The sequence below is a fragment of the Mauremys reevesii genome, linkage group 7 (assembly GCF_016161935.1).
Source record: "Mauremys reevesii isolate NIE-2019 linkage group 7, ASM1616193v1, whole genome shotgun sequence".
Taxonomy (NCBI): Eukaryota; Metazoa; Chordata; order Testudines; family Geoemydidae; genus Mauremys; species Mauremys reevesii.
Window position 1 is genome coordinate 124,556,870 of NC_052629.1, and position 26,601 is coordinate 124,583,470.

Genomic DNA, 26,601 nt, shown 5'->3' on the forward strand with positions numbered 1-26,601 from the left:
CAGTAAATACAACATCTGAAGAGGCTCTTAGAAGGAAGACAATATGGATATTGAGCGAGCAGCTGTTGTGACCTGCACAGGATGTGCCATGTTTATCTTTCTCCCAGAGGATAGAAGCGAAGGTTAAAGGACTAGCGAAATACGTATCAATCCTGCGTTGCATCAGAGAAAAGGAAGGCTTCCTGGATAGAAGTCAGTGTTTGGTACTGTAGGCACAGCATGCTGAAGAACCAGAGAGGGCAGTGCAGAACAGGGAAGAAAATTAGCAGCAGGTGACCTCCAGAAGAAGAAAGAGGAGAACCTGTGTACCTCCAGTGCAAATAAGAAGCTGTTTTCAGGTTCTCTGCACAGGTACTACGGCGGAGAACTGTTTGGAAGAGTCATCTGAGGGAAGAGATCAGAAGGAGACCCCATTGACCGGAAGGTATGGGATGCATTGTCCTAGGGATGGGGGTTCCACCACCACCACCACTCCCAAGAGGAGGAGACAGGTGGTGGTCGGGGACTCCTCCCTAAGGAGGACTGAGTCATCCATCTGCCATCCAGACTGGGAAACTTGAGAAGTGTCTGCTGCTTGCCTGGAGCTAGAATTCAGGATGTGATGGAGTGTCTGCCAAGACTGATAAAGCCCTCGAACCACTATCCCGTCCTACTTTTCCATGTGGGCACCAATGATACTGCCAAGAATGACCTTGAGCGGGTAACTGCAGACTATGTGGCTCTGGGAAAAGGATAAAGGAATTTGATGCACAAGTCATGTTCTCATCCATCCTCCCTGTTGAAGGAAAAGGCCCAGATAGGGACCACTGAATTGTGGAAGTAAATGCATGGTTATGCAGGTGGTGTCAGAGAGAGGGATTTGGACTGTTGGACCACTGGATGTTGTTCCAGGAAGAAGAATTGCTATGAAGAGATGGATCCAACTAACAAAGAGAGAGAAGAGCATCTTCGCAGGTAGGCATGCTAAGCTAGTGAGGAGGGCTTTAAACTAGGTTTGTCAGGGGATGGAGACCTAAGCTCTGAGGTAAGTGGAATACCGGGAGAAAACACAAGGAGGAGGGTGCAACAGGGGAGGACTCCTGATTCACACTGAGAAAGTAGGGCAATTGGCTAGTTATCTTAGGTGCCTGTACACAAACGCAAAAAGTCTGGGAAAGAAGCAGGAAGAACTGAAAGTCCTGGAACAATCAAGGACCTATGATGTGATTGGAATAACAGACTCAGTGGGGTAACTCACATGACTGGATCACTGTCATGGATGGGTATAAACTGTTCAGGAAGGACAGGAGGGAGAGAAAAGGTAGAGGAGTTTCACTGTAAGTAAGAAAGCGGTATGACTGCTCAGAGCTCCAGTATGAAACTGGAGAAAAGCCTGTTGAGAGTCTTTGGGTTAAGTTTAGAGGTGAGAGCCACCAGGATGATGTCATGTTGGGCGTCTGCTATAGACCACTGGACCAGAAGGATGAGGTAGACGAGGCTCTCTTTGGACAACTAACAGAAGTTTCCAAATCACAGATTCTGGTTCTCATGGGGAACTTCAATCACCCTGACATCTCCTGGGAGAGCAATACAGCAGTGCACAGACAATCAAGGAAGTTTTTGGAGAGTGTTTGGGACAACTTCCTGGTACAAGTGCTGGAGGAACCAACTAGGGGCTGTGCTCCTCTTGACCTGCTGCTCACAAATAGGAAGAACTGGTAGGGGAAGTAGAAGTGGGTGGCAACCTGGGCAGCAGTGACCATGAGATGGTCAAGTTCAGGATCCTGACAAAGGGAAGAAGGAGGGCAGCAGAATATAGATCCTGAACTTCAGAAAAGCAGACTTGGACTCCCTCAGGGAACTGATGGGCAGGATCCCCTGGGAGGCTAATATGAGGGGGAAAGGAGTCCAGGAGCGCTGGCTGTATTTTAAAGAAGGCTTATTAAGGGCACAGGAACAAACCATCCTGATGTGCAGAAATAATAGCAAATGTGTCAGGCGACCAGCTTGGCTTAACAGAGAAATCTTCGGTGAGCTTAACAAAAAAAAGGAAGCTTATAAGAAGTGGACACTTGGACTAGGGAGGAGTATAAAAATATTGCTCAGCATGCAGGGGTGTAATCAGGAAGGCCAAAGCACAATTGGAGTTGTAGCTAGCAAGGGATGTGAAGGGTAACAAGAAGGATTTCTACAGATATGTTAGCAACAAGAAGGTGGTCGGAGAAAGTGTGTGACTCTTACTGAATAAGGGAGACAACCTAGTGACAGATGATGTGGAAAAAGCTGAAGTACTCAATGCTTTTTTTGCCTCAGTCTTCACAGTCAGCTCCCAGACTGTTCCACTGGGCAGCAGAGTATGGGGAGGAGGTGAGCAGCACTCAGTGGTGAAAGAACAGGACTATTTAGAAAAGCTGGACATGAACAAGTCCATGGGACCAGGTGCGATGCATCTGAGGATGCTGAGGGAGTTGGCTGATGTGATTGCAGAGCCATTGACCATTATCTTTGAAAACTCATGGCAATCGGGGGAGGGCACAGATGATTAGAATAAGGCAAATATAGTGCCCATCTTTTAAAAAGGGAAGAAGGAGAACTATGATATGATTGGAACAACAGAGACTTGGTAGGGTAACTCACATGTTTGGAGCACTATCATGGATGGGTATAAATTGTTCAGGAAGGACAGGTGGGGGAGAAAAGATGGTGGAGTTGCACTGTATGTAAGAGAGCAATATGACTGCATTGGTTGGATCTCATGGTTCTGGATCTTGATATTCAGTACCAGGCTCGGTACCAGAACTAGGGTCCTGCTCCGAGAGGAGAAATGGAGGTGCTCTAGATTCCGATACAACGGAATAAGACCTTCTGGAATGCATCCCTTGATTGGAGAAAAAGCCCAAGGGTTCTAGAACAGCCACTGTGCTGGCACCTGCCACAGTGCAGGTGGCCAAGCCTTGCAGGTGGGATGCCCTGGCCTGGGTCTGTCATCGGGGGATGTCAGCTAGAGTGTTGTATGTCTCCTGCAGGAGCCAGCATCAACTCTGCCTCTGAGGATTCCCTTTTAGAAGACCAAGGAGGAGTGGTGCTAGCAAACAGTGCCGGGAGGTGGGGAGGAGACCGGGGCTGTGCCATCATGACCAGTTTCCCTTTCGACGACTCTTATGGTGGAGAGTCCATCGGCGCCAGACTAAATGGTGCCGATTCCGGGGTTGGAGTCAATGGCACCAGACAATTTGCAGGAGCCTCAGAGTGACGCAACATGGGTTGCACTCTGCTACCATCTCTTTGCCTCACAGACCTCAGAGTTGGAGATTGCTTTCTGTCCATCTTCTTCTACTTCTTTCTAGGCACCAGTGGAGAACGGTGCTGAGAGTCCCTTACCATAGTCATCTTCTTCTGCACCAGGGATGATGAACGGTGCCAGGAGCCCTGAGAAGCAGAAGGAGCATCCTCTTCCGGTGCCGGTTGACTCTCCTAAGAGAAGACAGAGTGACTTGGCACCAAGGGATAATGAAGTGCTGCCTCCATGAAGAGAAACTTAAGCCTAACGTGTCTGTCATTTTTTTGGTGTGGGGCCTGAAGCTTTTGCAGATCTTGCAGCGCTTCCACATGTGAGATTCCCCAAGCACTTAGGCAGCTGGAATGGGAGTCACTGACAGACAGACTTGTGGCATGAAGCACAAGACTTAAACTCTGGAGACCGAGTCATCCCTGGTGCCCAGAGGGACTTACCCTGCTGAGCGGGGTTTGCTATCCTAACTGTCTTAACAACTGAAACTTAACAACTACAAATAGAGATGACTATACAAAATAAAAGAATCCAAGTCCACTGAAGGAGTATATGTGAAACACAAGGACAAACTGTAGTTCCAGCAACCATCACTGGCAGTAAGAAGGAACAGAGGGGGTGGCGGGGTTGTCAGGACCCTTTCTAGCATCACCATGACCATGCGACTCCAGAGTGCACCAGAGTCAATGTGATACCACTGAGGGGAAAACTTTCTGGTGGCAGTGCTTAGGGCAAGCACACACCTACATTGGAATGGACATGGGCAAGCACTTGAAGAAGAACAAGAATGTTCTTTGCTTCAGAAGAGCAAGGTCCATCCGCAGAGACCAAAAACGGATCATGAACAAATAAAAGCAAATTTTAAAAAATTTTAAAAATTTTCAATCAGATCGTTTAGGAACTTTTGCATTGTTTTCATCGAGGTTTCATCTGTAACACCACCACTCAATGTGGGAAAGTGCAACATCTTTCCTGTTAAGTCTGAAAGACTGCAAGATTCCTCTGATAGGCACACACTTTTTCAAACAGATCCCCAACACAGCTTGCACGGCCTTGGAGCTGCAAACTGAGGGAATTCAAGTGATCAGTAGTACTGCACTGAAACGATACCTGTGACATAGAGGGGACATCATTAATAAATTCTAGGAACTCACAAGCCTTATTGGTCTTGTGGTTTGAAATAAATTTTATTATTTCTTTTTAAAGTGCACAAAATATCTTTAACACGTACCCCCTACTTAGCCAGCAAATATCGTTGTGCTGCAACAGGTCACTATATTTGGCTGAAACATTTTATAAAAGAGCTTTAAAAAGACCATCATAAAATTTAACAAACAGATAGCTGGCCAGTGTCACTTAAATCTCTTTATTTTTCCACTACAAGAGACATGTATTTGGTGTTTTTTAAATCAGAAAGCAGTGCTGACAGACAATCCCATAAATTACCTCCCATCTTTGGACTGCCGTGGAATCAGACAGGAGAACTTGCTTCACATGGTTCACAATGTCATTTTTGTTTTTATCTCTGGCAAAAAGCTCCTCCAGCATTTCCAACATGCACTCTTTCACAAGCTCGGCATCTAGAAAAGGCTGTTTCTTTTTAGCTAGTACTCACATTATCCGAAGAGAGGCAGCTGTTCCTTTTTCCTGTACTGTTCCTGATGCTGTGAGAATGACATTTGAAGTGTGATATGGAGACTTCAAGATTTTCAATTTTGTCACATCTTGCAACACTGCCAGAAGGATAGGCAGTGTTGAAATTTGTTTACTTTGATTCGAAGTGGTACCCGCCTGTAAGGTTGTCACCATGAGGCGCAATAGTCTGGCATATCAAACACAAAGGTTTTGTGTTTAAATGAGGCTGTATAATAAAAAGAAAATCCTCTGTCCAGTTTGGGTTAAAAGCTTAGTCTTTGCTGTCGACTTTGGATGTGTACTCCCACTCATTCATTTTTTGCTCCATTTCCATCACTAACAAAAAGGTGGGTGGCATCCTCGCTCAATCGTAGCTGATGCCATTGTGAGAACTTAAGAGCCAGTCAGTTACTTACTAAAGACACCACAGGCAAATGATAGGCAGCACATCACTGTTTGTTAATTTAATTATAAACATTATTTACATTTGTACGCAAGCTGGCGAGCCACACAGGATGACGTGGCGGGCCACATTTGGCCCCCAGGCCGCCTTTTGCGCATCGCTGATGTAGACCCTGCTGGAGTGCTTGTTTGTTTGAAATAGTACTATTGTTAAAAATGCACTAGGGAACCTATAGAAGACACCAGCAGGATCTACATGGACCAATTAATGTGCAACACAGTGATTTCAGAAATCACAACCCTGCACAGGGCATTACCCCTCCCTGTAGAAAAGCCCTAAAATTCTAGAACCTAACTTCAGTGGACTATTGCTCAGTCACACTGCACTGTCAGATCTATTGGGTTCAGAGTTAATTATAAACTCTCAGGAAAAAGATGATATGCATGACTATGAAATGGCGCGTTCTTTACCACAGTGGTGGTAAAGAAAATAGCCAAGATGTTAGCGTAGATGTAATCACTTTGAATATTGAGTTCAGTTTTTGTCATGCTCTCAAAAGGGATACAGTAGAGAAATCAAGAACAATACAAGGAGATATTAAAATCTTACTCTTCCTTTCCAAAACTATCAATGGTAAAATGAGAGATAAAATTAATACATGGCATAAAGAAGGAATCTGGTCAAAGATGCATGGATCACTGTTCCCCAACAGAAGGACTTACAGGAGCAACTCTACTGTAATGTTCTTCAAGGCAAAGGAGAGGTTACAGATAGCAGTCACATTAGTAAGAAAAGGCATGATGCCAAAAATATTGTTTGATGTTACTGCCAGTTAGCTGAGCAATAATATTAATCGCTTATAAATTAACTAACTAAGGTTGGAATATCCTTCCCCTACTACATAATAAGATCTACTTGACTGTAAACAAAGTTTTTAAGATTATATGACAGAGTCAGATGTTTAAATAAAAGAAGTGCTTGCATATTCTGACTACTGAGGTTCACAAAAACATGGTTTAAATCAGACACAATAACAAACACTACTGGCCAAAAGCCGTACCACTTTAGGCTACGAGCTTGTGAGATCTCACAAGCTGACTCACAGAAATGGGCAGACAATTCAGCAGGTGGCACTTTCCCCTCACTCAGTAACTAACAAGATCTTCCTCCACTTCCTCTTCTCTAATCAGGTCTATCACAAACACAGACCTTTGGACCCTTTTACTGACTTCCTGTTTCATGTTAAGTTCAAGCTCACTCTGCTTTCAAGATTCTTCAAAACCCACCCCCACTTAATCTTATTATTTCATCACATTGACTCCCTTTTTGCGGCAGGTAGTAGCCTGTCGTAGCCCATCAACACAGGGAATTTCATAATTGAGGACACTGTGCAGCATCCTGCTCTGATTATCTCAGTTCCACTTCAGTTCTATAGTAAACACACTGTAATAAATTTTGTAAAATGAATTAAGTCAGTCATATGAGACCTCCCTACAATACTAGACTATTGCAGTCTTTGCTGAGAAGCAGAGAAGGACCACCATTTTGCGTGGCAAAATAAAACATTTGTGGAGAAGCAAAGTGTAAATAAGCAATATACTGACTATATAAAACAACAAATGGCAACATAATTGCTCTGGTGCACAATGTGAGCAGGATCCCATTGTTCCAAACCCTTAAAACCCACCAAAGTATAATGTGGCATCTTTAGAGCTACTGAAAATCAGATAAATATTCAGCTTCAGTGTCCATCTTTAACTTCAACAAGCTTATCTAGCCAAGGCCAAAATCCTCAACCCTGCACCATCTGGATTCAGGCCAGAAGGCACAACAGAAACAGCACGAGGGCTGTTGAAGGATTATCTTTTGAGGGCAGATATCCATTCTCATTCTCCTGGAACCTCCAGACAGGTGATTATGAGTTTCTGTCCCATCTCTGGGAGGTGGCAGGTTCCAGGGAACAAGATCAAATGGCGTGAGTACTTTCTGGAGACATTCAAAAAGTAGTGCTGGGAAAACTATACTTCCACCCCCACATGCCTCACTTGCAGAGTCCCACAGGCTAAATTCCCTGTAAACTGTGCGGCCGCGCAGCAGCCATCTTAGCACCACGCAGGCGCTCAGAGAACCCGCGCGGGGACCTGCCATGGCAGGGGTGCCCCTCTCCTGGCCAAAACCTAGCCCGTCCCCAACTCTGCCGCAGCTGGGGCAGCCCTCCCCCGGCCCAAACCCAACCCCAGCCTGGACCTTCTGGGGAAGGAGCGCCTGTCCTGCGGCCCCGGCCCCAGCCCCAGCCCCACAGCTGCCGTGGCTTTCCCCGCCAGCCCAGGTGCTGCTACAGAGGGAGAGAGCTGGGGGGGAAGTCCTCTCTCCCCACTGTAGCCCAAAGCACCCTCCTGAACCCTAAACCTCTAATCCCCAGCCCCACCCGCAGAGCCCACACCCAACCCTCAGCCCCAACCCTGAGCCCCTCAGCCCTGGCCCCGACCCCAGAGCCTGCACCCCTACCGGAACCCTCACACCCCTGCATCAGCCCTAAGCCCCCTCGCACACACCAAACCCCTCGGCCCCACCCCCACCACATGAATTTTGGTATGTGCACTAATATGAAGGTGATGTGTCACACATCACCTCCATATTGGTGCACATACCAAAATTCATTCTGCACATGGGTGGGAAAAATTAGAAGGAACACAATTCTCTCTTTAGTCTTATTCAACATTTGCAGGCAGCCATCAGGAGAACTGAGGAGGCATCACTGATTCAAATGCCTTATCACCACATCACTTTCATCGAGCTAGCTATGTGCTTGTCTTACATTAGAAGGCTGAAGCTAAACCCAAGTAAAACAGAAGTTATGCTGATTGTCAGAGGAAAACACTTCAAAAAGATTGATAGCCACGGTTTAGTCTCCCTCTGCCTGAAGATATGTATTCACAATTGGTCATGTCAGTCCACAGCTTAGGAAAGCTCCTGGATTCCTTCCTCATGTTAAGCTTACACACAGCAGTGTCCACAAATAACATATCCTACCTTCTACAGCTGGAAAGGAAAGAATGTCCCCATCCTGGCAGATGATGACCTAGCCTCAGCAGGTAATACTCACCTTCATTATCCTCCTAACTGAACTATAGCAATGCAACTTACTTGGGCACGAAATGATCAGCCCTCAGCAAGCTCTAACTTGAGCACAATGCAGCAGCATGCCTCCTCAGCACCAGCCATATTAAAACCTGTCCTCCACTTGCTACACTGGCTTCCCATACAATAATGTGCCAAATTCAGAGTTTTGGACTTATCTTCGAGGAGTTCAGTCATCTGGGTCTGGCAGGGCTGAAACCGGGAAAAAACAGGTGCTGTTGTGATGTTACCAGACCAGGTGCCAGCTCATGCCAAGGCCCGTAGGCCTCACTGAACACTGACAAATGCATAGCTGGAAACCAGTCTGACTTACCTGCGTGTTAGCATTGTTAAAACAGATGTTAAATTAGTAAGAATGTGTTTAGTCTTGATGAAATGCTTGTAGGATGCTGAATGTTACTTACATTGGTAGCCCATGGTATACAGTTATGTTGAGTGTTTGCATTGTAATTGTACATTGTTTCTGTACGCTTTAGCTCAGCAAACAGGAAAGAAGCATTAATGTAAAGAAGCCCCATTGAAACCAAATGAGCTACTGTGAAACATCAAAGAACAAAGACTTTGTTGACTGCCCTCCCAAACACACACCCATGAAGAGGAGACACTTGTTCCATTAGTTTGAACTCTGGGGGAAGGGAACCAGAAGGTACTGTATCACTGGGCTGCTTGAAATTTTAAGAGGTCAACATTTCTAAGCTGAAACAAGAGATCCTCAACCTGCTTAGCTTGGGTTAGCCTTATTCTATTACAATGGGGGACCTTGGTGTAAATGGCTGCGCTGAGTTTGTGCATTATTAATCAAACTGTTACATATCTGATCCATAGAATCATAGAATAACAGGGTTGGAAGGGACCTCAGGAGGTATCTAGTCCAACCCCCTGCTCAAACTGTTTGGTACTCAAAGCAGGACCAATCCCCAGGCACATCTTTCCCGCAGATTCCTAAGTGGCCCCCTCAAGGACTGAACTCACAACCCGGGGTTTAGCAGGCCAATGCTCAAACCACTGAGCTATCCACTGACTACTATTAATAGAACACTTGACCATAGAGTGGAATAAACATACTGTTTGGTGTCAGGTCCTTTTATTTGCTGCCTCTTTAAGCACAAGTGTATTTCACTAACTTGATAGCCTAAGCATGCTTGGCTGCAAATATTAGCCTTACTTCATCACATTCATTCAACTAAAATAAATACGTATGAATGCAACCCCTTTCCTTCCTAATAGGATTGCCTAAGTGGTAAACCATAGCATTAAAATTTTCCCAAAGCTGTATAACTTCCCTTTTATACATGTAACTTCATTACAGTTACAATATTAGATTCCATCAAGTTCCCTAATTTTCATTACTGTAATCTGACAATATCTGATATTAATTTAAATTTTAATTCATTCACAAATAGAGAAAAAAAGAGGAAGTCTCTGTCTGCACCAGTGGTGTACTCTTAAGAAAGGCTGCAGCAAGTTTTAGTTCCACAGAGTACTGAAGAAATCTAGCCATTAGACTTTGCATTTTTATTCTCTCAGCCTTCTGTTCTATCTTTCTCTAAAATAGCCTTGATGCCTCCGCAATTCTCAAATAGTAATAACTCATAACTTTGGGCCCTTAGTTACAATGACAGAATTTGATTTTATGATGGCATTTGTGGTTGTTTCTAATTCTTGCAATAGGAAACACTTTGGCAAATTTTTTTTAAATCTTGCATGATATTTATACTAATGGGCAGATGTTTTACAGTCTACCACGCACTCAAAATAGTCTTAATTTTCTTGTGCTTGGCTGTCCACAACACTTTGATTGTTCTAACTTGGACTGGACAACCAAGTTTATTCCTTACAGTGTATTAGAAGAAAAGCCCTGGTGAATAAAGGAACAAAGTTTACAACATACTGCTTAAATTCACATGCACAGTACCCAGCTTAAACAAAAATAAATTGAAAAATATGAAATAGGTTTGGATAAAAAACAAAACACCAGCAAGTGACTACTTCAAAAAGCATCAGATTATTGTACAAAATTATCCCGTGTGAATGAGACGAAGACAGAAAACAGAATGTAAACTGTTCCTACTTAATAAGTCAATTAACAATTACCCAAATCATAATTAGGCTCATACTATAAACTCTTCACAGTGTAAATATTAGGATCAGAGTCAAATATCTGTTGAGATGACTGGCTGTGTGGAATGCAATGTCAAGTGCTGATAAGGAGGTGTGAGACTCTGGCTGTCAAGCCATTTTTCCTCTCACCAAGATGTCAACAGGCTCATACCAATACAAACAATTATGAAAGTTGAACAGACTCAAGTTTCAACACTACAGGATTTTCAGTAATGAAAATGTTTAAAGTGCTACTACAGAAACAACACTTCTACCAACAGATGAACAATCCTTTACAGTAGATACCCTATGAAAAGCAGTGTTGACTATCAAATATTATATTTTAAGAGAAAGCCATAATACATAAGTTTCTTAGAGAAAATGGAACTTCTTCACAGTAGGTCAGTAATACCTGCTGCACCTACATGTCATTAGAATGTCATGCAAAGGTTCAAAACTTATTTTTGAAATGTTAACATGGAAAATTTAATTAACATTTAAACTATGTTCTCTCTGCTAGTGCTAACATGAATGCTAAGGACCAACTCAGTTTTGGACAGTAGCCACAGGACTTTGAAATCCCACACACCACAGCAAGCAGAAATTTGAAGAGGGCAAACAGGCTGAGGGGAAAACCTGGAATCTTGTTGAGGTTGCAGAGAAGTAGGAGATATTTAGATGATACATCAGAAGGCAAAAAGTAGGGGATTAGAAAGAGAGAGACAAAGGAGGAAAGGGAAAAAAGAGGAAGTGATGAAAGGAGCTGAAGGGAGAGAACAGATGAGGGAAAACCAGTTATTGAAAACACTGCAAGGAAAGAGATCCAGGATAGGAAAGACAAGGGAAAAAATGTATTGATGGAAAAAGTACAACAAAAATGAGATACAAAGTTGCATCTTTTTAAAAAACTAACATTGATTGACAGTTATAGTTGAATTCAATGCACAAACAATAAACCCATATTTTGTCCCTCGTACTACAAGGGGAGTGATGGTGCAGTTATTTTTCACCCTGGGTATTAAAGCTTAGTCTTCTGCCTAACTAGGAGACAGTAAAGTTTGCAAGTTCAGTGTAGCCTCACATCCTTGGATCCAGATCTATTCAATCTATTTTTATTTGGAGTTTGACATTGCAGCAGCAAAAGATTTTTTTTTTTAAAAAAAAGTACAGCGTTGAAGCCTGATCTCAAACATGAAAGCAGCTCTTGGGTATATGTTTTCTTCTGTTTTGTTTGCTTTCAAATCACTATATGGAGAATTAAAAAACTATTTTAAGGTAAAAGTTGAGTCAACAGGCAAACAAAATGAAATGTCTAAAGAAACAAAATTTGGACTAAATTCACATAGCAAACACTGTATTATGTTCTTTTACTCAGGCAGCTCTCTAATGAATTATTAAAAGCCTTTGCACTGCAATACTGATAGATTTTAGGAATCTGGCGGGTTTCAAAGGGAGTAAACCAGATCTGGATAAACTTTAAAACTTAGAAAGCCGAGTAAAAGGAAAACTCCATTGATTAGCCAGAACACTTTTGCCAAATATTTACTAAAGAATATTTTTTTAAATTGAATAGTTTTTAAAAACCCACTGCAATTTTACTATTTCCAGGCAATAACTGAATTTGCATCTCAGTGAAGATGGGGGTGGGAGGATCCTATCCTATTTTAACAATACTTTTCAGCAGATGACAAGCACAATGCCAATAGGGAAGAAAGAACTGGCTTTCCACTGGACAGTGGAAAGTTTCATAGTTGTATAATTTTATAAAAATTCTTGGGTTTTTACTTTTCACCTCAGAAACTTTAAAATTTCTAATTCTTTCTAATGGAAAGCAGATTCTCTTTTTCTATTTTGCCCTGTTAAATTGCCAATATGGTGGCTTCTGTTTGATTGTTAACTGTTCTTTTAATTTAACAGTGATTTTCTGTGGTTTACTCTTTGTAATTAGATACAGCGATAATGATCTCTTATATTATGCTGTAGTTTTCCTTTAGTTGTAGCCCCAAGTAGAGCAAGCTGATATTAAGAAATATCTTAGAGAGATTTCTATTATAATGGTGCATCAAAAAAAAAAAAAAACCACCAACCCTGAGCAAAAGGGAACTGTGGAGAGAGAGATCACAGACCTAGAAAAATGAACAAGGACTTTTGACAGATATTGATAATGACCCAATAGATTATAAAGATAATGACGCAATAGATCTTTTCCATCACTAGCTTCTATCATGAATTATTTTACCTGAAATGTAAATATGAACAGAAAAATTTATATCGAAAAATTAAAAATCATTGTTGTGACAGTAAGCTATGATTATAAAAGCTGCTTTCCATGATTATAGCATATCTAAGATGTATTTTATGCAAGATGGGTCATGAGAGATCATTGGAAAGGTTATGGTTTACTGAATATGATTATCATTTGTATACATGTATCATTTGTGTATTTGAAGTTAGGAATATTGTCTATGCACCTATTATAAAAATGTGTTTATACCTGGAAAACGCCCACTAGACAGAAAACAATAGGTCTTTGAAGATGTTAATTTCCCACTTTTCTGGAGAGCCTTCCTGTGCACACTGCAAATAAACTTTGAGTTATGACTGCAAGGTCATGTGATCAAGTCACCTAATACTGGACTCCATGATAAAATTAGTACTTTTCCACTGACCGGGGTGGGAATCACACTAGAAGACAAAGGATTCCTGCCACATGTAAAACCTATTTAAGGCAGAGGAGTGACATAATGGTGGTTCATTCGTCACTGAATCCCCACCCAGGATGGCTGCTGTAAACATCTAAGAAACAAAAGACAAGGGGGGGCGGGGGGAGAAGTACTGAGCCCAGGTTGGAAGGATGTCTAGCCTGTGAATGAAACAGCTGGAGTTTTAAGCTGCAAGCAAGACCAGCTTGCCTTCAAGAATCTCTGCAATCTGCCTAAAACAACATTTAGGGCGAGAATGTGCTACTTGTAACGAGTTTCTTTAGTATCTTAAAGCTCAGCTTGCGTGTTTGTTTTATTTGCTCAGTAATCGCCTTTGATCTGTTTGCTATCCCTTATAACCACTTAAAATCTATCTTTTGTACTTAATAAACTTGTTTTTCTTTTCTCTAAAATCGGTTTGTGGAATTCATAATGGGGAGGCATAAAGCTGTGCACATCTCTCTCCACATTGAGGGAGGATGCGAATTTCAATGAGCTTATGCTGTATAGTTCTCTGTGCAGCGCCAGACGATACAATTTCGGATTTACACTCCAGAGGGGGTGTGCACTTGAGTGCTGGGCAATTCCTTAGCTAAGCTGAGACGATGGTGTAGAGAGGAGGGGTTCACGTTCATTAGGAACTGGGGAAACTTCTGGGATGGGAGGAGCCTATACAGGAGAGATGGGCTCCACCTAAACCAAAGTGGAACCAGACTGCTGGCACTAAACATTAAAAAGGTTGTAGAGCAGTTTTTAAACTAGGAGATGGGGGAAAGCCGACTGCTGCAGAGGAGCGTGTGGATCGGACACAGACTTCTCTTAGGGGAGAGTCTGATGATAGAGAATCTCCAGGTTATAGTCAGGAGCAGAGGAATGAGAAGTATAATGTAAGGGCCGGATCAGATGATAAACAGTTACATAAAAAAGAATCTGGCACATCAGAAAAAGGCAGGCTAATAAACAGGGACAAGTTTTTAAAGTGCTTGTACACAAATGCCAGAAGTCTAAATAATAAGATGGGTGAACTAGAGTGCCTTGTGATAAAGGAGGATATAGATATAATAGACATCACAGAAACCTGGTGGACTGAGACCAATCAATGGGACACAATCATTCCGGGGTACAAAATATATCGGAAGGACAGAACAGGCCGTGCAGGGGGAGGAGTGGCACTATATGTTAAAGAAAGTGTAGATTCAAATGAAGTAAAAATCTTAAGCGAATCCACAGGTTCCATAGAGTCTCTATGGATAGAAATTTCATGCTCTAGTAAAAATATAACAGTAGGGATCTATTATCGACCACCTGACCAGGACAGTAATAGTGATGATGAAATGCTAAGGGAAATTAGAGAGGCTATCAAAATTAAGAACCCAATAATAGTGGGGGATTTCAATTATCCCCATATTGACTGGGAACATTTCACTTCAGGACGAAATGCAGAGATAAAATTTCTCGATACTTTAAATGCCTGCTTCATGGAGCAGCTGGTACGGGAACCCACAAGGGGAGAGGCGACTCTAGATTTAATCCTGAGTGGAGCGCAGGAGCTGGTCCAAGAGGTAACTATAGAAGGACCGCTTGGAAATAGTGACCATAATACAATAGCATTCAACATCCCTGTGGTGGGAAGAACATCTCAACTGCCCAACACTGTGGCCTTTAATTTCAAAAGGGGGAGCTATACAAAAATGAGGGGGTTAGTTAGACAAAAGTTAAAAGGTACAGTGACTAAAGTGAAATCCCTGCGAGTTGCATGGGCCCTTTTTAAAGACACCATAATAGAGGCCCAACTTCAATGTATACCCCAAATTAAGAAAAACAGTAAAAGAACTAAAAAAGAGCCACCGTGGCTTAACAACCATGTAAAAGAAGCAGTGAGAGATAAAAAGACTTCCTTTAAAAAGTGGAAGTCAAATCCCAGTGAGGCAAATAGAAAGGAGCACAAATGCTGCCAACTTAAGTGCAAGAGTGTAATAAGAAAAGCCAAAGAGGAGTTTGAAGAACGGCTAGCCAAAAACTCCAAAGGTGGTAATAAAATGCTTTTTAAGTACATCAGAAGCAGGAAGCCTGCTAAACAACCAGTGGGGCCCCTTGACGATGAAAATACAAAAGGAGCGCTTAAAGATGATAAAGTCATTGCGGAGAAACTAAATGGATTCTTTGCTTCAGTCTTCACGGCTGAGGATGTTAGGGAGATTCCCAAACCTGAGCTGGCTTTTGTAGGTGACAAATCTGAGGAACTGTCACAGATTGAAGTGTCACTAGAGGAGGTTTTGGAATTAATTGATAAACTCAACATTAACAAGTCACCGGGACCAGATGGCATTCACCCAAGAGTTCTGAAAGAACTCAAATGTGAAGTTGCGGAACTATTAACCAAGGTTAATATACAAAAACCTGTAGGAGAACACTTCAACCTCCCTGGCCACACAATAGCAGATCTTAAGGTGGCCATCCTGCAGCAAAAAAACTTCAGGACCAGACTTCAAAGAGAAACTGCTGAGCTCCAGTTCATCTGCAAATTTGACACCATCAGCTCAGGATTAAACAAAGACTGTGAATGGCTTGCCAATTACAGAACCAGTTTCTCCTCCCTTGGTTTTCACACCTCAACTGCTAGAACAGGGCCTCATCCTCCCTGATTGAACTAACCTCGTTATCTCTAGCTTGCTTCTTGCTTGCATATATAAACCTGCCCCTGGAAATTTCCACCACTTGCATCCGAAGAAGTGGGTATTCACCCACAAAAGCTCATGCTGCAAAACGTCTGTTAGTCTATAAGGTGCCACAGGATTCTTTGTTGCTTTTACAGATCCAGACTAACACGGCTACCCCTCTGATACTTAACCAAGGTTTGTAACCTGTCCTTTAAATCGGCTTCGGTACCCCATGACTGGAAGTTAGCTAATGTAACGCCAATATTTAAAAAGGGCTCTAGGGGTGATCCTGGCAATTACAGACCGGTAAGTCTAACGTCGGTACCGGGCAAATTAGTTGAAACAATAGTTAAGAATAAAATTGTCAGACACATAGAAAAACAAACTCTTGAGCAATAGTCAACATGGTTTCTGTAAAGGGAAATCGTGTCTTACTAATCTATTAGAGTTCTTTGAAGGGGTCAACAAACATATGGACAAGGGGGATCCGGTGGACATAATGTACTTAGATTTCCAGAAAGCCTTTGACAAGGTCCCTCACCAAAGGCTCTTACGTAAATTAAGCTGTCATGGGATAAAAGGAAAGGTCCTTTCATGGATTGAGAACTGGTTAAAGGACAGGGAACAAAGGGTAGGAATTAATGGTAAATTCTCAGAATGGAGAGGGGTAACTAGTGGTGTGCCCCAAGGGTCAGTCCTAGGACCAATCCTATTCAATTTATTCATAAATGATCTGGAGAAAGGGGTAAACAGTGAGGTGGCTAAGTTTGCAGATGACACTAAACTACTCAAGATAGTTAAGACCAAAGCAGATTGTGAAGAACTTCAAAAAGATCTCACAAAACTAAGTGATTGGGCAACAAAATGGCAAATGAAATTTAATGTGGATAAATGTAAAGTAATGCACATTGGAAAAAATAACCCCAACTATACATACAACATGATGGGGGCTAATTTAGCTACAACGAGTCAGGAAAAAGATCTTGGAGTTATCGTGGATAGTTCTCCGAAGATGTCCACGCAGTGTGCAGAGGCCGTCAAAAAAGCAAACAGGATGTTAGGAATCATTAAAAAGGGGATAGAGAATAAGACTGAGACTATATTATTGCCCTTATATAAATCCATGGTACGCCCACATCTCGAATACTGTATACAGATGTGGTCTCCTCACCTCAAAAAAGATATTCTAGCACTAGAAAAGGTTCAGAAAAGAGCAACTAAAATGATTAGGGGTTTAGAGAGGGTCCCATATGAGGAAAGATTAAAGAGGCTAGGACTCTTCAGTTTGGAAAAGAGGAGACTAAGGGGGGACATGATAGAGGTATATAAAATCATGAGTGATGTTGAGAAAGTGGATAAGGAAAAGTTATTTACTTATTCCCATAATACAAGAACTAGGGGTTTAAAACAAATAAAAGGAAGTTCTTCTTCACGCAGCGCACAGTCAACTTGTGGAACTCCTTACCTGAGGAGGTTGTGAAGGCTAGGACTATAACAATGTTTAAAGAGGGACTGGATACATTCATGGTGGCTAAGTCCATAAATGGACTATTAGCCAGGATGGGTAAGAATGGTGTCCCTAGCCTCTGTTTGTCAGAGGATGGAGATGGATGGCAGGAGAGAGATCACTTGATCATTGCCTGTTAGGTTCACTCCCTCAGGGGCACCTGGCATTGGCCACTGTCGGTAGACAGATACTGGGCTAGATGGACCTTTGGTCTGACCCGGTACGGCCTCTCTTATGTTCTTATGTTCTTAAGCTTCCCCACGCAGAGCTGATCTCAGCATGTGTGTGAAAACTGCAGCTGGGCATATCCCTACCTGTGCGTGCGCTGGTAAAGTGCAGTTTGAAGTCTGAGGGAGTGCTTGGCTTGCTTGCCTCAGCAGTAGTGTAAAGGGAACCCAGATTAGTGAGACAAGTGGGCTCAGTGGTACCCCAGTTTCAAGTGGTACCCCGGGAAGAACCCATCACAATTGTCAATACATATTTTGGCTACCATCTACGATTATTTTCAATGTGCTAATTAGAGATTATGAATTAAGACTATAAAATATTTAGGTTGCTTTCAGTGACTAAATAGTGCTGTCAGTTTATTCACTAATCTTTTACTTTTGAAGATATGAATTCCAATCCTGTTTAGATCCCAGGTTAAACGGAACAATATAAAAAAATGGCACTGTCAAAAAGCTGTGCACTTCTTAATGGCTTTCAAATTAAATAAAACATTGTTGAGCCACTATTTATATACGACCATAAATAATTACATATAAAAATGCCAGACGTATGGTTGCCCATGCAACCTTAATCCTGCCTCTTACATGTCCAACCTGTGCATTGAATAAAGCTGGGGTCCTGTAGAAAAAGTAACATGATCATGCAATTAAAGATTGTAGCGTAATGCACACGCACAAGCGGGCGGAATTAAGGCTGCACAGGCAATCATAATCCTATCATTTCCCAGCTTTTGAGTGCTTGACTTTACAACCTAAATAACTCTTAACATAGTTTTTTTTTTTAATATAATTTCCTAGGAAATGAGGTAAAAACAAATTCTAGTATATTCATCTGGAACAACTGCTCGCTCCATCATGCATCTTCATCAGAGTTTGAATTCTGAATCTTGAGCTACAGAACTACCTGCATTGTTTGACAGCAGAAAGCAGCTGTTATTTGCGGAATCAGGGATGGAAGAAATGGGCTACATCCAAGGGATAAGCAAAGGAATCCCTCGCTAGTTTCCTCTCTCCCAATTGCAGAGTGGTGGTTGGGCTCCTACCCCTGATGCCAGGAGAAGGGTTTCATGGAACAAATAATAGGAACTTCTCTCAGTCACGAATCTTCAAGGTCTGCTGCAAACAATGGAGGGATCCAAACTTCTTTAAAATGTATGTAAATTTTTTTACAGTGGAAAATATTAGTCAACCTAAATAAACGCTTGCTCTCAGCTCTCCCTATAACACCCAGCTCCTAGATCAAAACTGGTCAACTGAAAGAACATGAGAAGATTCCTTTCACCATCCTTGAAAAATTCTACTTATCCAAAAAGAGTAATACTTTTGGTTGGCAAGTAATATAATTATGGTTACATTAAAAACTGATGATTTAACAGATAGGCTTGTAGAAATTTTGCCTGGACTGGTACATTTTTATGATTGGTTTGAACAGTTTTTATTTAAATGTACCCCTTTGTAGCTCAGCTGAAGTCATTAGAGGCAACATGTCAAGGTTTCATACCAAAATTGTGTGATGCAAGCCTCAGCACTAAGGAGTTAATGCAGCCTGACTGAAGCACTTCTTCATTCTCTTGTGACTTGCACTATCAAAACAGCATTCAATATTATCTACCATTGCAATGACATGGTCCACACAGACCTCTTTATTTCTTGCTGACATGTTTCAGAGTTCTTGGCAAATGCTGAAAACTTTTTTAAAGGAGTTCATTTTTAGGAGGGTTATAAAGATTATCTATATAGTAGCACAGGTGTACAAGGTTCCTTACAAACACGGTCCCAGTCCTAAGGTATAATCTAAATTAGAATGATACAACACATATAACGATTAAGGATCTGGCTGAATGAGAACTGCATAACAGAGGAGATTAGGAACTGAAGTCCATGAAGGATTTGAAAGAGGAATTTTTATAGTACACAGAAGAGGAAGGATGTTCATAGTATAGGCAAAGTCACGAAAAGAGGCACAAAGTAACGAGTGGGAGGAGACTATAAAGCGAGCATAGAGCAAGAGACAGGGTATAGGAGGAAAACACAAGCTGAGATGTAGGTGAGACTGTCATGAAGAGTGTTGCAAGTGAGGAAGAGCAACTTAAGCTTGATTCTGAAATAATAAGCCAGGAAAATTATTTGAAAAAGAGTGCAGTAATATGGTCAGAGAAGCAGCACTACAGACATTTCAGTAGTCACAGTGAGATAAGGCATGTACCAAGGGTTTTAGAAGTTGGTATGGAAAGTTGTTTTGTTTTGAAATATTGAAGAACACAAAAACATTGAGAAGAGCCTAGACAGGGAAGTTTTGAGGGGAGAAGTCTAACAAGGAATTGAAGATGGCAGTGTAATTGGGGGAACCAAAATAACGGAGTCTTCAGAAATTAAGAAAGTGTATACAAAACATTTTAAGACTTGTAAAAAATTTAAAAACTGTCAGCTATAAAAACAGAAGGTGTATCCTGCCTAGGGAATCCAGAAGCATTTCCCAGTTGGTCAGAATCATAGGTAATTTTATACATATTTTCCCACACTGTTTCCAACACTTAGAACAGTGTCCTTCCTCCAGTGCACCAAGCAATCTCTTTCGAGTCGGTCCTAAACGCTCACTTTTGGCTTCCTTCCCACAATTACCTACTCAACTCTGCTCTCATGCCTCACCCTGAACGAGCAGTGGTAGCTTTATCACCGATAAAGCGCTGCCTATACTGGCGCTTTTCAGTGCTAAAACTTTTTCATTCAGGGGTTGTTTATTCACACCTCTGAACAACTAAAGTTTTCCCATTGAAAGTGGCAGTGTAGACACAGCCTTAGTTTTGCTTTGCTTGAGGTATAACAGACTTTTTTTGGGGGTGGGGGGAGTGTAATTTCTACATTATACTGTTATCAAAACAATGTTCATTGCTCCCTACACTCCCTCACAAAAACTAATACGAGTATGGAGAAATGCATATATAAAACCATAACAAATGTAATCCCCCACATCTTCTACAGCACATAAAGGCAGTAAATGCTAGTAATTACTGCCCTATCAATATCAATTCACTGCTCCATAAACTGTAACTATATAAATCAAGCAATTCAGATAATTAACAAGTTACATGCAACGCACAAGAAACCCAACATATCTGTATATATTGCCTAATGAAAAATAAAATATTTAGTTCTGATTCCCCACAATTTTTCTTTCCTTATTTCCCACTACCATTTACAAAGCGCTTCTAAATTAGGGAAGTATATCAACTGCAAGCTGTCCTAATATGAGAAGAGCTTCAGGTGTAAGCTGGTCTGTCCAGCTGTCCACTGATTTGCAAGCAGGAGTGAGACTCCCAAACCATGATCCTGCCCCACTATGCTGCCCCGCGCCATCCTTTATTCCTGAGCCCCCTTCCTACCAAGTCCCCGCCCCTTGCACTGCCCCTTCTCCATGAGCCCCCACCATCGTGCTGCCTCTTCTCTTCACAAGACCCTGCCCCCAGTCACTCCTCTCCACCTCCTCCTCCATGTCGCCTGGTAAAAAGTGCAGGGGGGCCAAGGGCCCCCTGTTTCAGTGCCCATGGTTGCAAGTACCATTGCATCCTTACTCCAGAAACATCACCTTTGCTTTACATACGTTATACAAAATGCAGCAGGCATATATTATACTATAATCTCTGTATCAGTCATTGAAATTTCATCACCATGCAACACAAATTGAACGCACAGCTTAATCAGCATTTGTCTGGGTTTGTGCAAATGAGACTGGTTCGTTAGTCTATAGTAAGAGTGAGCATTGCAGTATCACTCATAATTAAGGTGGGAATGGAAATCTTTATGTCTGAGTGTTGTTGGGTTTTTTGTGTGCATTTGATTTTTGGAAATAAAGTCCCTCTCTGCCCAATCTCGAAAACTCCAATTTTTGAAAATTCTGGAAATCATGCTCTCTGACCACTCTACCTACACATCCAAGAACTTATACTGCATCACCATGGAGAAGTAGCCCTTTCTGTTAATATGCTCCTTGACTTCCTGGAGGTGGTATCACAGAATATGGGGAGATGGGTTTCCTGAACAGCTTCTGCACAATTCAGAAGCCCAGTTGTTTAAACCCCTCCTTTATCTCTGGCGCACTGATCACCTTGATTACAATCCCTTGCAATATGCTATGTATCATTATGCAAACCTCCACAATAGTAGCTCCCACCATGGGCTTCCTGATCCCAACTAACTGACTATATGGGGTAGCCATAAATGCAACACTGCTCTCTCTCTCTCAGCCCAACAGAGAGGTGCTCTCATGGTGGAGGTCTGGCTAGCTCACCACAGAGGGACAGAAGTGTCTCCTTCCTCACTGTGAAGTTATACAGTCACTGTTGCTTATCCCAGGTCTCAAGGACAATTCAGTCCCACCAGTCTGATTATGGTCCGGATCCAAAAACAGCATTCCATCTAGTGAACAAGTTATTCTCAAATACACACTGCCAGCTTTTCTGGAGGCCCCAGAGGATTAGTGATTATTGCAGCAAATTTTATATTTTATGTTTTTGTTGTGTGGTTGCTGGTGAGTATTTGCTTCAGGTTTGGTGGCTGAACTTTGTAACTATTTCACATTGGGGACAATGTGTACCTTCAAAACAGCGGCACTGCTATGGGTACCCGGATGGCCCCACAGTATGCCAACATTTTTATGGCTGACTTAGAACAACACTTCTTCAGCTCTCGTCCTCTAACGCCCCTACTCTACTTGCGCTACACTGATGACATCTGGACCCATGGAAAAGATGCCCTTGAGGAATTCCTCCATGATTTCAACAATTTCCACCCCACCATCAACCTCAGCCTGGACCAGTCCACACAAGAGATCCACTTCCTGGACACTACAGTACTAATAAGCGATGGTCACATAACCACCACCCTATACTGGAAACCTACTGATCGCTATACTTACCTACGTGCCTCCAGCTTTCATCCAGACCACACCACACGATCCATTGTCTACAGCCAAGCTCTAAGATACAATCACATTTGCTCCAACCCCTCAGACAGAGACAAACACCTACAAGAGCTCTATCAATCGTTCTTACAACTACAATACCCACCTGATGAAGTGAAGAAACAGACTGACAGAGCCAGAAGAGTACCCGGAAGTCACCTACTACAGGACAGGCCCAACAAAGAAAGTAACAGAACGCCACTAGCCATCACCTTCAGCCCCCAACTAAAACCTCTCCAGCGCATCATCAAGGATCTACAACCTATCCTGAAGGACGATTCATCACTCCCCCAGATCTTGGGAGACAGGCCAGTCCTTGCTTACAGACAGCCGCCAAACCTGAAGCAAATACTCACCAGCAACCACACAACAAAAACACTAACCCAGGAATCTATCCTTGCAACAAAGCCCGTTGCCAACTCTGTCCACGTATCTATTCAGGGGATACCATCATAGGACCTAATCCCATCAGCCACACTATCAGAGGCTCGTTCACCTGCACATCTACCAATGTGATATATGCCATCATGTGCCAGCAATGCCCCTCTGCCATGTACATTGGCTAAACGGGACAGTCTCTACATAAAAGAATAAATGGACACAAATCAGATGTCAAGAATTATAACATTCAAAAACCAGTTGGAGAACACTTCAACCTCCCTGGTCACTTGATTACAGACCTAAAAGTCACAATATTACAACAAAAAAACTTCAAAAACAGACTCCAACAAGAGACTGCTGAATTGGAATTAATTTGCAAATTGGACACCATTAAATTAGGCTTGAATAAAGACTGGGAGTGGATGGGTCATTACACAAAGTAAAACTATTTCTCCATGTTTATTTTCCCCCCCCCGCGGTTCCTCACAACTTCTTGTCAACTGCTGGAAATGGGCCATTTTGATTACCACTACAAAACGGTTTTTTTTTCCTCTCCTGCTGGTAATAGCTCACCTTAACTGATCACTCTTGTTATAGTGTGTATGGTAACACCCAGTGATGAGCTGCCAAAATATTAACAACCGGTTCCCTCCTCCTCACCCCATGAGGGTGACCCCCTCACCCCCCGGGACTCCTGCCCTGCCCCCCAGGGACCCCTGCCCTATCCACCCCCTTCCCTGTCCCTTAACTGCCCCCTGCCACCCCTCCAACCCCTCCTCTTATTCCTGATCGCCCCCCGGGACCCCTCCCCATCCTACCACCCCTTCTGTCTTTCCCGACTGCCCCTGGAACCCCTGCCCCTGACTGCCTCCCACCCCATCCAACCCCTGGTCCTTCCTGACTGCCCCCCCAGGACCCTTCCCCCATTCAATTCCCCTGTTCCCTGCCCTCTGACCACCCACAGTCCCGACCCTAATCCACCCGGGGTCCGAGCCGCGCCGCCCGCCCGGCCAGAGTCAGGTCCAGGGTCCGGGTTGGCGTCCGCCCGAGCCGAGCGCCGCCCGCCGGGTCAGAGCCGGGCCGCCCGCCGCCCGGCCAGAGTCGGGCCGGGTCGGGGTCAGGGTCAGAGCCGGGGGCCGGCCCGGAGCTGCGCTGCCTGGCCAGGGACGCACGGCGCCTCCCTCCACCCCACCCAGCTTACCTGCAGGAAGCTGCTGCTGCTTCCTTCTCAGCCCTCCCAGGCTTCCTGCCAATCAGCTGATTGGCGGGAAGCCTGGAGGGAGAGCCTTCAGAGGAGGAGACAAAGCTGGAGCCAGGTGAGCTGGGACTGGGGGCAGGACAGGGAAGGGAGCTGCTGGAACCTTTGTTAAATTTAGAAGCCCTTTACAACCGGTTCTAAAGGGGGCTTCTAAATTTAACAACCGGTTCGCGCAATCCGGTGCGAACAGGCTACAGCTCACCACTGCTAACACCCATTGTTTCATGTTCTCTGTGTACATATATCTTACTACTGTATTTTCCACTGCATGCATCCGATGAAGTGGGTTTTAGCCCACGAAAGCTTATGCTCAAATAAATGCGTTAGTCTCTAAGGTGCCACAAGTACTCCTGTTCTTTTTGCTGATACAGACTAACGCGGCTGCTAATCTGAATTCTGTCTATATAGTTAATCCATCTCTCTGAGAGGCGACAGCTAGGTTGACGGAAGAATTCTTTCATTGACCTAGCTGCATGCATTCCAGGGGTTAGGTAAACCTAACCACGGTGCTCAGGTTAAAAAAATCTACACACATGTAAACCCCATAGCTAGAGCAATCTAATTTTTAAGTGTAGACCAGGTCTTCGAGTTGGGTTACTGTAAACTGAACTACGAGAGGGTATGAGAGAAAGTGAAAATATATTGAGGCAACATAATTACACTAGCCAGTATAAACTACGTACTGGATTATTCTCATCTTGCCACGTGTCATTCTGTGCCTTATCACAGTCATGGTCCTCCACAATTATTCCTGGTTTCACGCTACCTTTTATGTTTGGAATAGACTTAACTCTTAGTGTTCCAATGGCACCTTCCAACCCAATTTAAAAAACACTTACATAATCTTCTTTACTGAACGACTCAGCAAATGAGGTATGTGCATCTTGCATTTCAAGTTATCCAGTGCTTCATATCTGTCCTAGTTACAACATAGAGTCCTCGAGCCAGGGACCATGTCTTTCATCTGTTTTGGTAAACATTATGTATATTCCTAGCATCCTGTGTCAATCATACTGAAGTTTTAAACATCAAAAAATGTGTTGTCTTCCCTCAACCACTAACAGTGCATTTTGTTTTGGTGGAGTAGTAACTAGTTAATTAAAAACTGTCCAAAGTTACTTTATGATTAGTCTGACAATGCAATGTAGGGTAGCACAAACTACTGAAGAAATTACTCCCTGTATTACTGCCATTTAATGGCACATATACATACATCTTGTGATTTAATGAGTTTATACAACTTTGAAGAAAAACATGAAACTGCATTATTGATTACTATTCAACTTTTACCAGAAACCAAATATTATGGCAGAAAATACTACTTTCATTAAGTGGTCTGTATTCAGGGGGAATTCAGAGTTTGTTCTGCAGTAGCACACATTAATATTTGGAAGATGCCTGCAATGTGCAGTCCTTAATTGGAATCATGTCACAGCTACCATCAAGTCGCACACTGAATGTAAATGCTGAATATCTGCACTTGGCAGCTGCTTGGCAGGCTTTATAATAAGAAATCTTATTGAAAACTGATAGTGTCTTTAAATAACGTAATACGAGGGTATAGACAGTATTTTGAAAATCAAATACTTAATATCCTGCAGCAGTCTTCCAATCCATCCACATCTGATATACTGTTTACCATCAATTTGAGCTACTTTAACAGCTGGTAACAGCATTTATATTCAGCCACCATTTTCAAAGAGAGCAGCCAAATAGGCTAATGTAACATGACAACATAGCTTCCACTGCGGAAAACATCTAATATATAACTTTTATTACCTAACTACTAATCAAAGTTTTGGGGACCAGGCTAGATGGACAAATACAGTGTGATTGAAATTACATTGTCAGGCTTGAGACAGTAAAATTGAATATACTGCATATCAAAACACATAAAAGCAGTGAACAATAGAAAAGGTCAGTCTCAATGAACAAACATGCATGGTGGATAGAACAGACCCGGTCTCATGTGTCAGGCAAGTCATTCTAAACATGAATAATGATACATCTAGTCATCCTTAAAACAATGAGTTAGAAGTAGTGTCAAGTACCCAAGTCCCTCTGCCAACTCATAGTTTTACATAATTGCATTTTCCTAGGGTTTAAAGCATTGTTCCCTCCTTTTACTATATGGAAGGCTCTCACAAACAGGGCAAAGTGACTAACCATCGGGGGGGGGGGGGGGAGAAGAGAGAGAGACGACGTCGACAGTGAAACTGACTGTACATAAAGTGCTGTCAAATAAGCACTAAATAAGCTAAAAACAAAAATCTTTATAAATATATATTACAATCTTAGGTAAAAAATGCATTTACACACGTATATTCTTAAAAAGACACTGATTTCACAAATATATTGT

General features: G+C 42.6%; 1 protein-coding gene across 4 annotated transcripts in view; it reads right to left on the minus strand.

Moving 5' to 3' along the window:
• The window catches only part of PRKAR2A (protein kinase cAMP-dependent type II regulatory subunit alpha), a 131,446-nt gene that overhangs the window by 82,726 nt on the left and 22,119 nt on the right, over positions 1-26,601 (minus strand). For 2 of the 4 annotated variants that reach the window (XM_039546730.1, XM_039546731.1), the window contains exon 2: positions 3,361-3,453. The exons of the other annotated variants lie outside the window; for them this stretch is intronic. In XM_039546730.1, coding sequence (XP_039402664.1) covers positions 3,361-3,453 — 93 coding nt within the window. The remainder of the gene's footprint in view (positions 1-3,360; positions 3,454-26,601) is intronic. 4 annotated transcript variants of the gene reach the window in all.